Here is a 15,546-nt window from a genome sequence, read left to right on the forward strand (position 1 = left end):
GGTGCAGGGCAGTCCCCAGGCCCCAGGAGGGAGCTCGGCCCTGCGGTGGTGGGGGGGGGAAAGGCTCGGGAACTTGTGGCAGTCCCTTCCCCAGACGAGCATCCCGACGTGGGGATGCGATTCCCTCCCGGATGGTCACCCTGTGCCCTGTAATGGGGGAGAGACCTAGGAGTACTTTAACATCTTTGCGTTCATGGCTTTCTGTCATTTTCCTCGGTGCACAGATTTCCTGTTTTGAAAACTAGGCTGATATCTTTGTTGGGGTTTTAAAGCCCATAGTAGAAAGAGGGTTCTCTAATAACTGCATTTAGTATCCCATTAGTTTTTGAGGCTTGTTACTGAATTGGGAGAGCAGTTGTAAATGCCCCCAGATAGATTCACTTTGCCCCCTGTAACTTAGATCTGCAGCATTTGGAGGAAATGGCAGGGACAAAATGGACAGTTAATAAAAGGAACAATTGTATACTGCCTATTCTAGAGGGCACTTGCTGCCCTTCAAGAACTTTCTTCATCGCATATGCTCTTTATACAGCAAATCTTTATCTTCTGTCTCTTTTTTTTCTATCTTAGTCCAGAAAATGAAACTGGAACAGACATTTCTGGAAATGAACTTGATTGGTGCAGTTGGGAAGATGTGATTCACAGTTATAATGAACATAGAAATTTGTCCCATTTTTTCACAGTTCAGTATTAGAATTGTATATTTCCTGATTTTTAACCTGTTTACACAACTATGCTGGTTTGGTTTTTTTTTTAACCCTTCAAATAATGGCATCTGTTGTGTTGGATTGCCAAGAGGTACCCCAGGTACATCTAGTATCTAGAAGCCGCTGTTACGCTAGAGGTATCTGATGCTTTACTCTATGAAGTAAAAGGTTTAAACGAGCATTATTTTCTTCTTACAATCTCTTTCTGTGCTTGGAAGAACCAAAGCTGTTGTCAGTGAAATCTGGAGTTTGGGAAGATCTAGTATTTCCAGGATTGGCCAAAAATAAATTATGGGGTAAAGAATGTTGCTTTTTTTTCTCCTAGTCATGCAGCATGGATGAAAAGCTCTGAAGCTTTTAGTCATAACACTGTGGTCCCATGTTTTCTTTTTAATAAAGCATCCAGTGGGAGAATGTGACACAATTGGTTTCTTGGATTTAGAGATCTTGAAATGGCTGGTACAACAGATAGAAGAGGAAACTCTCCAGCAGGACTATTACTATACAGTAATATGGTGGCAGAGTCATGTTATTATTGCATGGTAATCTTGTATTTCTCTTGCAAGAAAATGCTTTCTACATGGTTATGCTGCAGAACAGGCACTTCTGAGTCTTGTCAGTGCCGCGGAATATTAAATCTCTCTCCTTTCCTTGCATTGCATAATCTGAGTGTTGTTCTCCCATAGCAGCAGAAATGATGGAAGAATTGCATAGCCTGGACCCACGAAGGCAAGAACTACTGGAGGCCAGGTTCACTGGAGTCGGGGTTGCTAAGGTGAGTGTAAGTACCTTTGGTAACAGGCATGACTGCTTATCCATCCTGCACTGCACTTTGTTTTTTTCATTTCTAAATTGATAATTTTGCTTTGCTAGCAGAATGTTTTGTATCAATAGTTGTGTTTTGACCGCTGATGTGCTTGAAGTATGTTTAAGAGGAATGAAAATGGGATCTCTATGAGCAGATGTTTTGCTATACAGAAGACTTTGGGTTCCAGTTAAGTTCTTAGGAGTTGCTCCATCTTAAGGCAGCTTGTACACCCCCAAAAAAACCCATGACAGCTTTGTCTTTGGAAGTGGGAATCTCACCTGTCTCTTCCTTTCTCCAAGTATGCATTTGAGAACTGAACTTGGCCACTTGTTAGATACAGTTTCAAGCTTACTGTGTTGGATACAACATGTAACCAGACTTAATATATTCAGGAATTTGTTCAGTTCTTTGTGGGTGCAGCATGCTAAAATTGTGTACTCGGTCACACAGAACACACATACAAAAAGTATTTGAAGGTAAGCTCTTCTATATCAGTGATCCACAACCTGCTAGTAAAATCCCATCTTTGTCCTCACGTACAACTTCGTAACTGTTCGGTAGCTGCCTTTCTTGAGTAACATTGTGTGGTTGCTTGATATACTAGCATTAAGCTCTTAGTTCTCCAGATGTTGTTGGTAGTAGTAATTGATAGTCTGTCTGAACAATGAAATGGTGGCAGAATTCATCTTAAACTAGGTCATAAGGAGTTTACTTTTGAGGAAGATACTGAGTTTTGGACAACATCAAGGTTGATGGTAAAGCAGCATATTGCTAGATAATTTTCAGAAACCTCTTAGAATTATTTAGGGAAGAAACTTTGTAGATGCTGAATTTCTTAGAAAAATTCAAAGCAAATCAGAACTTGAAAAGGGGTGTCATTTGAGTTCATACTTTTCTTTCTGATCTGTACTTCAGTCAGGACTCAAACAAGGTTAAGTCTTGGAAGGGAGCGTAAGTGAAATGTTCAGCTGTAAGGTAGCGTAGTAAGGAAGATTAACATTAGAAGTTGTTAAGGGGTAACAATTTCAGTTACTGAAGTAAGAGTGTGGGGTTTTTTTGATCTTTTCCCCTACTCTTAAGACTTTTTTAATCATAAGGCTTTCACTTGCATAAAAGTTTACGCTACATAATGTACTTACGATCTTGAAAGACTTGTTTTATACAACGCTACAACTTTTTATGTACTTTTTCATCTGTTTCTTACCTCTTTCCCCCATGTATGTCACTTTAACATCTTTAGCTGTACCAGTGTAGATAAAGCCAAACAACCTTCTAGAATAGCTAAGACTTAGAAGCATAGACATTATCGTTGCTTTAAAACAGTGCCAACACACTCAGTGCTGACAAAGAGTGTTAGGAACTATTCCTTTTAAAGGAATAACCTTTAAAAGATACCGGAAAGCAAGTCTTAATTATGTTTTCAAAATGTTTGGAGCAGAAAGTACATGCCCTTTCTCTGTAGGGTGAATATTGAAAACTCATTTTTGTTTCTAAAGCATATCCAAGTGAAAAAGCCTCATTTCTTGGAGGCTTCACTTTGAGCAAAGCTCTTCTGTTACTGAGTTTTATTTTTACCTGTTGTTATGCAGTATAGTGTTTTACTTTGTGTTAGTCAGTAAACTGTTAGAGTGCATTACACTTATTTCAAACAATATATATTTATTTACTTGCATACTTGCTAACTTGCAATAGATCAGCCAACCATTGATATGAATTAGCATGACTCTACTATGTTGCAGCAAATCTTGGTTGCAATATTAATCTCAGATACTACATTCCCTCCCAGGTTGGTGCTTCACATTCCCTCCCTACCCCCCCAAGTCTCCGTCCGTCATGCTCCGCACTGGCATTGGTAGGTCATTGTCTTAAAGGGAATATATTGGGAAAGCTGTGATACAATTTGTATGATTCAACTAAGGTTTTTAGCTCTCTCCAATTAAATGTTGAAGGAAGGCTACGTAGGGTAGGTTAGTGCCATCTAGTGGGACTGGGACTGGCACATCCTCCTGGGATAGAAGGTATTCTGTTGCTGTTTATTGCATAAAAGGAAGAAATGTCATCTTAGATGCTCTCCTATTGGGTGAAGGCAGCAGGCAGTTGTAACTGAGCTTCCTGCCTTCCACTGACTTGGTGTCACTTAGTGTGTTTGGTTAGGTTTCTTTAATGTTTAAAAATACAGGGTATGTCTTGGACCTGTGTAAAACTAATGTACTAGTTTACATCCTTAATACAACTGCAGCTTTAAAGCCCACTTTGCCTGCATGTTTGCAAGTAAAGAACAACTATACATGTTTTTAAGAATGAGTAAGACTATGTTGATCTAGAATAAATTTTTAGGCTTGAAACTAGAAAAAAGCTTCTAGCCACCAGAGTCATGGGATTCTGGAAGAGCTTTCCAGTAACAGTAGTAGAGGACAGAAATCCTAAACTGTTTTGGAAACAGCTGTGTGCTGTCACCTCCTGTGGTAGCTGAAGGCACAATCCAATGACCGAGGTCATTTGCAGTCCCAAATGCCTCAAAATTCTGTTGCAAGTCTGTGATGAATTATCTCACTTAGTAGCTGGAAAATATATTTCTCTAGAAGCTTGGAGTTAATACACGGAATCAAATCTATGAGCAAGGAATGTTTCTAGGCAACTGTTATACTCATGTGGTTCATCCAGGTCACTAGATAGCTTCAAAAAGCCAGTGATGCTTTAGATGTCTATTCTTGCCATATGGTAAAGTGCCATTCTTCCCCAAATGTGCAAAGCAAGTCCTTGAGTTAACACATGACTATCTGACACCTACCAGTATTCTTGCTTATTTAGCTCCCGTTTATGTTTACTTACTAGGGGAAATCTAAGCATATTCACTTGAGGCATTATTCTGACTAGTCATCTCAGACATCTTCCTTGGGTCAGTAGGTACAGAAAACAAAATGTAGTTTGTTTCTCTAGATAACATTGTTTAATTTGGTCTGTTCTCATCTTCTGCCTCCCTTCCCTGGGCGCTGTCTTTAAGATATCAGGCAGGTTAACTCCAAAGGATTTGTGTCATTTCCACAGACTTTTCCTGGATAAGAATGGGAATAGGTAATTGTGATGGGTGAATCTGTATTTGCACATGGCTTGTCTCAGGCTTAACCAGGGTGGATCAACACAGCAGCACGCATATCTTCTACAAGTTTGGTCTTTAAAAGATCTTCAAAGTAAGTTGCGTGCACCACTTTATTATAGCTAAACTAAAAAGGCTGAAGTCTTTCTAGAGAGGGTAACCTTCTCTGTTGTGCTGTAGGAATCTCGTAGATCCAGATGACTGTGCTAGAATTGAAGAAGTATTGGTCTTGGTGGTAGCTGCTGCTCCCTTTTCTCCCTCTTTGAGGTATCTTAAAGAGGGAAATTAAAATAACCTGAAGAGTGTCACTTACGTTGCAGAACATCTGCCTCCAAAAAGAGAATTGCTTATAAAAAAGAACAGCATTTACTTGTATTATTTTGGTTTTTACCCTTTCTCTGACACTCTAGCAGTCTTGATCAGTTCAGTAACTACCAGTTGTGTGGTCTACTTAGCAACATTTTTAGCAGCAAAGTTACAAAGTTGAGAATTAATGTATGAGAATAATTATGTCCTCCTTGGAGGGAAGCAGTGCTGCCCAGTGATGGTGTTTAACAGGTGTCACATGCTACCACATCTAGTTAATAAGAGTTTTGAAACTTAGATTTGAATTTATCAGCTACCACAGACAGTGTCAGGACTTTGTGCCAGATACTTGAAAATTGTCTGGATGCTTCCGAGTGCAACATTACTTATTTCAAATGTGCTGTCTGGCTGCTAGAGCCCAGAAATAGTTGTCAGATCTCAGTTCTATTTCTGCCCCTGAACTAAGGGTTAGGGTGAGTTGCGTGACCCTTCTGTCCAGTTTGCTGTTAGTAAAATAAAAATACCATTTTTTCATCCTGAGAGAGCTCTTGAGGCATAATGAAAGCCAAAAAATCCAATTGCAAATCTGCTTACCCATCAGATATAGCAGAGGTTACCTGTGAACATCTGTAGTAGATTAACTTGTCATGGCAAAAAGACATAGGTGATTCGGGGATTTCATTATTGGCTATAATACCGAGCTTTTCTAAAAGCACAATTCAGAAGCAGGCTGTAATTGTCATATTTATGTGATTCTTGAAATAAGATAAAAATACGTTAATTAAACCTGGCTTATACAGTAGCACTGGACCAGAGTAACTGGAAAACCATTCAACCATTTCACTTTGGTGTAAGCCTGTGTGGAGTCAGCATTAACTTTTAGTGGAACTAAGGATTGACTTTTTCCCTTTGAAATCTCTTGATTTGCTACAGAACTCGGAAGAATTCAGGTTACCTTGGCTTGAGGCAGTAAAGCACATCTCTGCCATTGAGTTAGAAAGAGAAATTTGCAATGCATGTTGCTGTAAGTCCACACTGGAGACTCTGGCTAGGCAGCTTGAATTCCTAGAGCTCTCTTTCAGTATGAGGAGTTGGAGAGCACAAAATGGAGACTACCCAACAGAAGAGTTGCGGACAGGCCTGAGGGATCATTTTTGGGAGCTCGGAGAGGCTGAGGAAATGCACAAGTCATGCGAGGCAGTAGATTGGCTTGAAGAGGAGATGGGTAAAGGCAGTCTGAGTCAGGCTAGCTTTGTTACGGAAGATCCGATGGGAGCTATTATCAGGCTAAGTCGTTTCTCTTGAAACTTCAGCCATTGTGCCTCATTTGTGGCCTTTCCAGGGCTCTTGCAAAAGGAGAAATGAGTAACCAGGTCGTGTGAGTGGACAGATTTTAAATTCTTGCCTTTGAGTAGGAGTCTTGAAAGCGCCTGCTACTGTTGCATCCACTTCTCAACATGGAGGTTTGTTGTGCATAGGTAGGTCACGGACTTAGAAGCAGCAGTTGATAGGTGAATCACAAGGGAAAAGAGCATGCCAGCTTATCTCGGAAAGAAATTCCTTGCGGAGGAGGAAGTGTGTGCTGTTCTTGTGCTTGTCATTTGGGTAAACACTATAGAAACTATTAGCTTATTTCAGATGACCCACGTGTTTTGAATTTTTGCTGAGCCCCATCACCGATTCTCTTGACAGGGTATAGTGGATGAGTGGGCTGTAAGTGATATCAGAGAAGTGCAGTATTATCCCAAAGTAGTCTATGCTAGAAAAGGCGGGTGCCAGTGCAGATGAATTCTTCAGGAACAAAATTTATAAGCCCTTCCTGTGTAAACTATTGCATGTTTATTATTCCCTGCTACTACTTCCCCAGCAATATTCTGATGTTAGTATTCTCCGCCATTGCTTACTTGGGTTTTTTTCCAAAATTCAGGTTTGTTCCTTTAATTCCTTTTGTGTCATGACCACTTATAATGGTATGCTAAATTAAGTACTGAACATTTATCCAATGTCAGTTGCCGAGTTAAATATAAACAGTCAGGAATGAAAAAACATAAATTTGAAGGGTTTTTTTATACACACACTCACTGACTTAGTTGAGGGGGAGATGCTCAGATGTATAGTTTCTCATATCCATTGTCTAAACCTGTTGCTATAAGCAGTTGATAACATGAGCTTACGTGTGAAACTAGGTATCTAGCTGGTTGATTAGGAAAACTTGCTTTTTCTTTCTCTTGCATAACTACGTGAGATGAGGTGCAGCTGACTAGGCCATGTTCCTTAAACATCCTAGGTATTGCATCTTTATTGCTTCGCGTACAGCATGTTCTAATGAACAATTTGTGTTTCCATAGCCAGAATACCTCAAAACAAGACTTTTTTTGCCAACTTTGACATGAACAAGATGCTTCAGCTCCTTGCCTGTAAGATAGGCCTAATCTTTTTCTGTAAGAGAAATGTCAGTGGAAGGCCTTCTAGAAGATCATCAAGGGAGAGGAAAGCTCATGTGGTGGAAATGGGTCAAAACTTGCCTACAAAGAATTAATTCTGCATTTGTTCACAATATCAATACACATGACAGTGAACTTGCTGGATACTTAAAAATATCTGACAAGCTGTTCTTTTCTGGTTCCGTAACTAAGTAGTTAGTTCTTTTTCACCCTTTCTGCTACTGTGTTGAGTTCAATTTTATGATTTTGTCAGTGTACTTTCTAGAGGAAGTTTTAAAGTAAAGGGAAAGTAGGTTTTTCGCTCTTCAAGAATCTGTGATCAGAACTAAACTCTCTTGTTCATGCAAAAAGTGCGTTTGATTCCAACTGCTAGAGCTGTAAATTTCCCACACAGAATAGTCAGTACAGGTAGTTGTGGTACTGGAAGTAAGAAAAACATTGTGGATTTTGTATTAGGTGTTTTTCCAGCTGCTTGCATTCCAGAACTTTACATTTGGATGCAAAGAGAGTGAATTTTTTGTACTGGAGAGGATGAACTTGTATTTCTGAAAAAAATCGTAGGATCATTTCTAACTATAGACAGCCTCATCAGCTTATTTCTCCAGGTTACCCTGGAATACAGGTCACTGCTGAAACATTGGCCCTTGGTAAGCCACTGACATACCCTTTCAACCTGTTCCTGAAAAGCTCAAATGTGGCATTTTGGGAGCAGCTGTTCCTTTCATTTGCTATCCATGTGCAAAATGGAGGCAGCAAGATTTAAGCAAATGTGGAAACAACTTTCATCTTCATCATGTCAGAAGCCCAGCCTGTCCATCTGAGACCAGCAAATGCTAATTTGTTGAGATGCTCCTGGACCTAATAAAGCTTTCACGCTTGCACAGAAGGTTGATGTCTTGGATGTGCTGCTGGGGTTTGAGTTCATGAGAGGAAGCGAAGGATTTTAGAGGACTGCATTTGTGCAGTTTATAAACAAGCTTTTCACATGGGTGAAAAGATTAACCGTCTGTTGCCACTTGCCATAAGATATTACATTCTTTTTTATCAATGAGGCCTTCATGTGGATGTAGCTAAGGTTAGTGTTGGCACTTCTGTTAAGTCCTGTTGGCCAAGGAATAAATCCCTGGAATAACCAAGAGTTGTACCTGGAAGATTTGTGAGCCATCATGTTGGGTGGTGGGGAGCTTCTTTGTTTAAAAAGCAGCAGTTTTGAACTACTTGTGAGATGAGTCAAAGGGGTAATGGTATGGCTTGAAGAGTATAAATCTGCAATTTTTCTTAAAATAATTTGCTTTTAAAAGGGAATCTTAAATGTATAGCTTCTTGACCTATTCAAGTGTTGGGTTTTGGTTTTTTGTGTTGAAGCAACTAAGCATGTCCTTTTAGGAGAAACAAATTTAGTAGTTAACATTTACGCTATAATACAGAAGGTAAACAGAACTTTTACTTTCTGTGGATGCCTGCTTGGAAATTGGGGTTAGTAATAGCCAAGTTGTGTCACAAGTTTGATTTAATGGTGGTGTTTGTCTTATAAATGGGGAAGGGAGAACTGCTCTCCTCAAAAATAATCTACTGTGGGATTTCTCTGTGGTGTTAAGGCTTCTCCCTCACCCCTCCCATAAGTCTTCTGCTCAAGTATATAATGAGAAGTGGCTTTGCCTTGAGGAAAGATTGATTGGTGGGCAGTGGTTACTGCAAAAATAAGAATGCTAAAATAGAATGAATCTTTGGGAAAGGATGCTCACAAGTTATTAATGGAGAGGTGGCTTTATCATGTCATTCTTCCTGTTAATACATTCCATCAGTAATTGTGAATCTTGGTTTTATATCTTTGTCAAATTTGTCTAGATTTCCTAAGTTAGATCTGTGGGAGGATACTTTTGTGTCAGAGCACTAGGCTAAAACACAGTGACTTTGCATGATTCACTTTTCTTTCCTTTTAAAACCAGTTTTGGTATAGATTTTAGAAAGTAATTTTCAAAAATGCTTGAGTATGTAAAAATGCAGATGTGTATCCAGTAGAGCCTGCAAAGATGCCGGCGGACTCTTGTAGATACCTGGATACTATTTTGGTAAACCTATTCCAGTCTCCTGAATTTGTGCTTTAGCCTGGTAGGAGCAACTGTTCTGTTGGCAGGTCAGCCATGGGTCCATAAAATAGCCTAATGGGAGAGATTGTCTTATGGGTGCCAGTTGTACTGCTGTTAACACAACTTTCACTTGTTCACTTTCTTAGTGTTAAAAAAAGCATTAAAAAAATACGCATTTAAAGAAAGATCAGTGACACTGCCAGCATCTGATAACAGTAATAGCAGCCTTGCCAGATGGAAGATGCCTCTAAATTCTTAGCCCAGGGTCAAGCAGATGCTTGCCTGAAGAGCTGAGCTTGGAACTACTGCTACTCAACAAATCAGAAGTTTTGTTTCTCAAGCCAGTTATCTTAGACTTTTATGAATACTGCCTTAGCTGTTTTGTGGATGTGGTTAAATAGGGCAGTTAGGATATAAATTGATACAGAAATATCATTGCAAAGGCTGGATCACTATACTGAGAAAAGACTGTCCAGCTGGCAGTCCAACTTCCATCTTGCTCCTAACGACTTCTGAAGTTTTTTAGTGCCCCATCATGTGACTAGGTATTTGACCCGTGTTGCTGCTGTATCCATGTGACTTAGAGCAGCGTAGTTAGCCTAGAGATGCAATGTTTGATAGGACGTATCTGCCTTGTATGGAAGTTGTTTCTAACAGTCTTTGCTTGTTTTTCACTAGGGTCCATTAAATAGTGAGTCTTCCAACCAGAGCTTGTGCAGCGTGGGTTCTCTGAGTGATAAAGAATTGGAGGTAAGCAGGCACAAATCCTCATGGTAATCGGGTTTAAGGTGGACATGATTGAACTCAAAACATAGAAGGAATTGTGTGAGAGTGAGTGACAGTGTTCTTTGTTTGGGGTGTGAAAGGGACTAGTGGAAGTATTTAGTCTGGCTTAACCCTACAGTCTTTGGACCATGCTGTGAAATAGTCCTCCTTGAAGCTTCCCACCTTGAAGCTTGCCCAGCAGGCAGATTTTACCCACCCCTAAAAACACAGCATTCATAAAGCTCAGCTTATGACATTGTTTTTAGCTGCATTGTGATTTGTTTGCTGGGTTTGGATACGGTTTTGGCCAAATAAAAAGCCAGAGAGCATTAATGGAAAAGTTTGCCTTACCTATCAAATATGTGAATTTGTAGAAATCTGTACAAAGCAAAGCATTTTTATGAATCGCTCTGTGGAAGTGTGGGGAGGTGAGAATTGATGCTTTGTCCCTGTTTAATCTCACTGCTTTAGGATTAACTATTTCAAAACACTTGCTAAAGCAGCAAAATTAATTGTAGAGTTACATTTTTACTTTAAAATTCCACATTAATGAAGCAAAGTCTCAAATTTAAATGCATTTTCTTATGCATTTAAAGAACTTTCCACATGGTTATCAGGTAAGTTTTGGATCATATTTCCCTCTATTATATGGCAGTACTGATATGAGGTGTCTGGTGAAGCTAAGTCTTCTGAGAATGCAGTATCTTAAACTCCATACTAGTAAGTATAGTTAACAGTGGAAAACTTGAGTATTCATTCTTATTTTACTTGGGTTTTTTTAATGAAGTTCTGTGGAGTGATTTAAATTGACCAAGCTGACGTAATCAGATCTGCCATTCCTTGCTTTTTCAGTCTGTAACAGATAATGTTGTGTGTAATTTTTGTTATGTAAGTACTTGAGTGGAAAAACAACTTAAAACTGACTCTCATTAATATGCTTACAGTTCCATGGAGGCTGTAATGGAGCCTGTGGTGTTACAGTCACGCCAACACTGTTCATAAGTTGCTCTTCACTATGCAGTGAGGAGGCTAAGTCATTGTCTTTTGCACATACAGGAGCTGGTACAGCAAGTCTCTAGATAGTTATGGAGTTTTCAGTCCCCCCATTCTAAAAAGTACTTTGCAGACACAATAGCCATCTTTGTCTTAACATCCCTTCCATCCTCTTACCAAAACAATAACGTGTCGGTGACTGCCCAGCTGGTAACATGGGACTGTAGATGTCCAGCATCCACTGGGGACACAGCCAGGTTTAGATTCTGGCTGTGTCAGCTTTATCCTTTTTATCCTATTAAAGGAGGTAGATTGATTTCAGTGCTTACTGTGTGCAAGTCTTTTGGCAGAGATCTTTAAACAGGGTACTTTGGACTTTGGTTTCCAAAGAGCATGAAACTTAGGTTTACCACAAACTTTCTGGCCATGGCTTTCCCTCCCCCAGAGTTGTGTTTTGCACGCTGTGGTTTTCTTTCTGCCCCGAGGCCATAGTTTAGTGGTGGCTGCAGTGATTGTAAAGCATAGAGCTCAGAAATTATTTGGGACCCTTTGGGATAAGAGATGTTTTTAAAATGACGTTGGTGATGGAAATGACAAGATATCTTTCTTTCCAGCAACCTCAGTAAGCTGCTTCTAGCGCAGTGCTTCCTAATGTTTTAGCAGGTTTGGCCACATAAGTGACCCTGGTGATGGGGAAAGCACCATGCCAGGGTCTCCTCCACTCTCACATGTCTAGGCTTGCTAGCCTTGTACAGACAGATAGGCATGACACTTTTGGAGCCTTCAAGCCTCCCACCTGTGCTCTATATTGTGCCTGTGCATAAATATATCGCTGTCCACTGATAAGCTGCCCCTCAGGTCTCTGGTTGCTCACAGAAATGGCAGATGCAACCGACCCTTGACTTTAATGAGAGGTAAGTCCAGACGAATTGCTGCATCTGTGGCAGCTTTCTCCTGGCTGCCAATCTTGGGGAGCTCTGCCTTGTTTTGTGTAAGGTTGCAATTATGCACCAATAGACAGGATAGTTCTTGCAGCTGTCTGCAAAGAGCTTTGGAAGAAAGCATTAGCTGCAGGCAAGATGAATTGTCCTGATAGACTGTGAGTAGCCACTGGACTGCAGTGGATGTCTGTACTCAAACCTCTTGTCATTACTCCTCTTGTACCAGTACTGTGATCACCGTGAAATGGTTGATACAAGTTTTTATAAGTGTTTGAACTTGTTCTGCTAACCATGTGAGGTAACTGGGCAGTAGAGGCTGGCTTGCTGCAGCTGAAATAAAAAAAAAATTAACCTCATTCCTAACAGTGTTCTCTCCCTTCCGCAGCGCATGTATCAGAAGGTAGTAGCTATTTGAGAGCAGTTGTTTCTTTCAGTACCAGCAGTAGAAACAAATGCACCAGAGAAGTGAAATGGCCACTGGGGATATGGAACAGATTATTGTGTTTTGGTATTTTCTTTAAATCTTGGAATAACTGCAGAAATGTTAATTTTGAAGTATTGTTTAACAGACTCCTGAGAAAAAACAGAATGACCAGCGGAATAGAAAAAGGAAAGCAGAAGCATATGAGACCAGTCAAGGTAATTCATTCTCCTGACACTGCTGCAGGATTTCTGAACGGTTGGTAATTCGTGCACGGTTGGTAATTCGTGCACGTTTTGCACAGTCAGTGTCCTAGGAAACTAATGGCTCTTCTCAAGGGTGTGTCAGGCAGCTTGTTATAAACTACTCCATGATGGTGTAGTTCTCTTCTGGGAGCCTTGTTATCCTCATTGGCAGGAAAATACTCGTCTTCAGCTTATTCGCACAAACTGTTGCATTTTTATGGGACAGACTGCCCAAAGGCTTAATATGGCTTCTCTGAGGTGTTGTTTTGGTCCCGCATCACTACACATACAGCAGCCAGGCTTCAAAATACAGGCTGCACTTTCTTCCTTGCTTTTTGAGACGTATGCCTGCCTTGTTCGAGTAAGTTCTCGCCACAACAAATAGAGAACAAACTGTGCTCGAGTATAAAGCAGGCAGTGCTGTCCCAGAGTACTAAGAAAAACCCAGCGTGTTCATGTCCAAGTTCAGATTTTCTAGCAAATGGGCATAGGGGCAGATTTCTATTTCTTTTATTCTTCAACAAGAAAGTAATGAGGATTGTGTTGACAGAACTGCTTTGATAATATTATAATAAGAGAAAGGGGCTAAGTTTTAATGAGCTGGTATTAAGCCACCACTAATTATCTCTCTCTAACTCTTATGGAATGCTTGTGAGAGATCTAATATGCAGTAGTTTACCCGAAGGCGGAGAAGTAAAAGTACCCTTTGCACTGTCCTTATCTTGAAGGAAATTTTGGAGAACCTATGCAACATTCAACGACTGTTTAGTGTTTTCTAAGTACTTTAGCAAGTGCAAATGCTGTTTGATTGGATTTGACATGTTTGGAATTAAGAGTTAATTGAATTGTCAACTGTAAACCCTCCCAACAACAGCACAAGAGCTATAACCCTGGGGCAGTCTTTTGTTGTGCAGAAGCTTTTGTTGTGATAGGTGTTGCACCTTTCTACAGGGAAAGGAGTGTCAAACTATAGGAGTAGTTTTTTAGAATGGTATCATAACTTCTGTTCTTAAAAATATCAACTCTTATTTTCATCCTTTGTTTTCCTTTTTAGGAAAAGGCACTCCTAGAGGACATAAAATTAGTGATTATTTTGAGGTAAGCATCTTTGCATTGTCTGAGAAATCTGCTTGCAGATTCACAATATGCAAAATCTGTAGGTGGAAGTCTGTAATGTGACTTCTGTTACTGATCCATCGTTGGAGTCATTGATTGATGATGTTAACCTGATATGCTCTAATCTGATTAGTTTAGCTAAAGTTTTTTTATAAGTGAGCTACACTGTGTGGTGCAGGAACATACGAATTACTGCACCAACTAGATCAGTTGCCCAGCTTTTTGCATATCCTGTCTTTAACAGCGACTACACAGATGCTTCAGTGGAGGTATACATTTCTTACACTTCTGTGGAGCACAGTTAGACATGTCTCCTCACAGGGAATGGGCTTCCTAATTCTATACAGTAGATAATTGATCTATATCCAAGTATGCAGGTTTATAAATTTTTGTGTTAAAATGAAAAACGTACTCGGTGCAAATGTGAATGTTTGTCTGAAGTACTTACTTCTGCTGTTGTTTTTGAAAACAGTGCATGAAATTTTAAGGTTTTCCTCTTAGCTTATATTGTTTGTTTAAATGAGTCCCTAGAGCCTATAAGGCTTCATTTTTAAGATTAATGTGTTTCTTCTGTCTCTGTTAAATTTGCTTAAATGTACTATCTCTGTGGAATAACTGATGATCAAATCTGTTGCTTTGGCCAGTTTGCTGGGGGAAGTGGCCCAGGAACCAGTCCCGGTAGAAGTGTGCCGCCTGTCGCCAGGTCATCACCGCAGCATTCCTTATCCAACCCCTTGCCGGTAAGTGTTCTCCCTGGGGACAGAGCTGGTGGCATGGTATTGATTAGATTGGTGGCCGTGCTTCAGACAGGTAATAAAAGGTTATGAACAGGAAAGAAGGGTCTCTTGGTGAGTGATTTGCTTTATTCTCTATTCAATTCTTTTTTTTTTTTTTTTTTTTTTAAATCTGAAACTGGGTTCTGGCAGCAAAGCCAGATGTCTAGGACCCTGTAACAGTGGCTAGTTGTAACTGATGTGAATAGCTGAGCTTAATGCAAGATGAATGTTTTTAGCATGCTGTGTGGTGACAGATCGCTGTAATAAAAGGTGTAACTGACATGTTAGTTATCTTGTATTCTGTTGTAGCTCATGAACTCCATCGAGTTGGGAGTATGTTGTATGTTTGTATAGCCCTAGCACAATGATATTCCGGTCTTGATTGGACCCTTTGGGTATACTGAAAAACGTGCATACCATAATGATATTGGGAAGGTCCTTTACTTCTGTTTACGTGCATGTGACTTGTAAGGAGCATTAGCAAAAGCTTACAAAGAAATGTGTATACATGCACATCTGTTGCTATTTTTTTGTTACATAATTCCATTTTGCTGTCACAGCATTTCTGCAAGATCTGAATGTGAAGAAATAACGAGTATTTTTAAGCCATTTTAGCACAGAGGAGCTAAAGACATTTCTTTCAACTAGCAAAGCAATATTCAGAGGCTCTGTTGTCTGATCTCTAGTTTTGAACATTGCCTGGGCCCCTCTTTAAAAATCTTCAGCGTTTGTTGAGTGTCACGAAAGTACGGAGCGTTGTGGGAAAGATTAGTATTCCGAAAACCAAATACAAAGTCTTTACTGATTACATTATTCTGCAGAGACCTTTACGTAGTT

The 15,546-nt window shown here is 39.9% G+C and overlaps 1 protein-coding gene across 2 annotated transcripts in view; it reads left to right on the plus strand.

Annotated features, from left to right (window-relative positions):
* Positions 1-1,397: 1,397 nt before the first annotated feature.
* The window catches only part of TLK2 (tousled-like kinase 2), a 39,071-nt gene continuing 24,922 nt past the window's right edge, over positions 1,398-15,546 (plus strand). The window contains exons 1-5 of one of the 2 annotated variants that reach the window (XM_009587406.1): positions 1,398-1,482; positions 10,131-10,202; positions 12,721-12,790; positions 13,872-13,915; positions 14,578-14,673. In XM_009587406.1, coding sequence (XP_009585701.1) covers positions 1,402-1,482; positions 10,131-10,202; positions 12,721-12,790; positions 13,872-13,915; positions 14,578-14,673 — 363 coding nt within the window. In that variant the 5' untranslated portion in view covers positions 1,398-1,401. The remainder of the gene's footprint in view (positions 1,483-10,130; positions 10,203-12,720; positions 12,791-13,871; positions 13,916-14,577; positions 14,674-15,546) is intronic. The other variant, XM_009587414.1, reaches the window with a different exon arrangement.

Source organism: Fulmarus glacialis, unplaced genomic scaffold, assembly GCF_000690835.1.
Source record: "Fulmarus glacialis isolate BGI_N327 unplaced genomic scaffold, ASM69083v1 scaffold30310, whole genome shotgun sequence".
Classification (NCBI taxonomy): Eukaryota; Metazoa; Chordata; class Aves; order Procellariiformes; family Procellariidae; genus Fulmarus; species Fulmarus glacialis.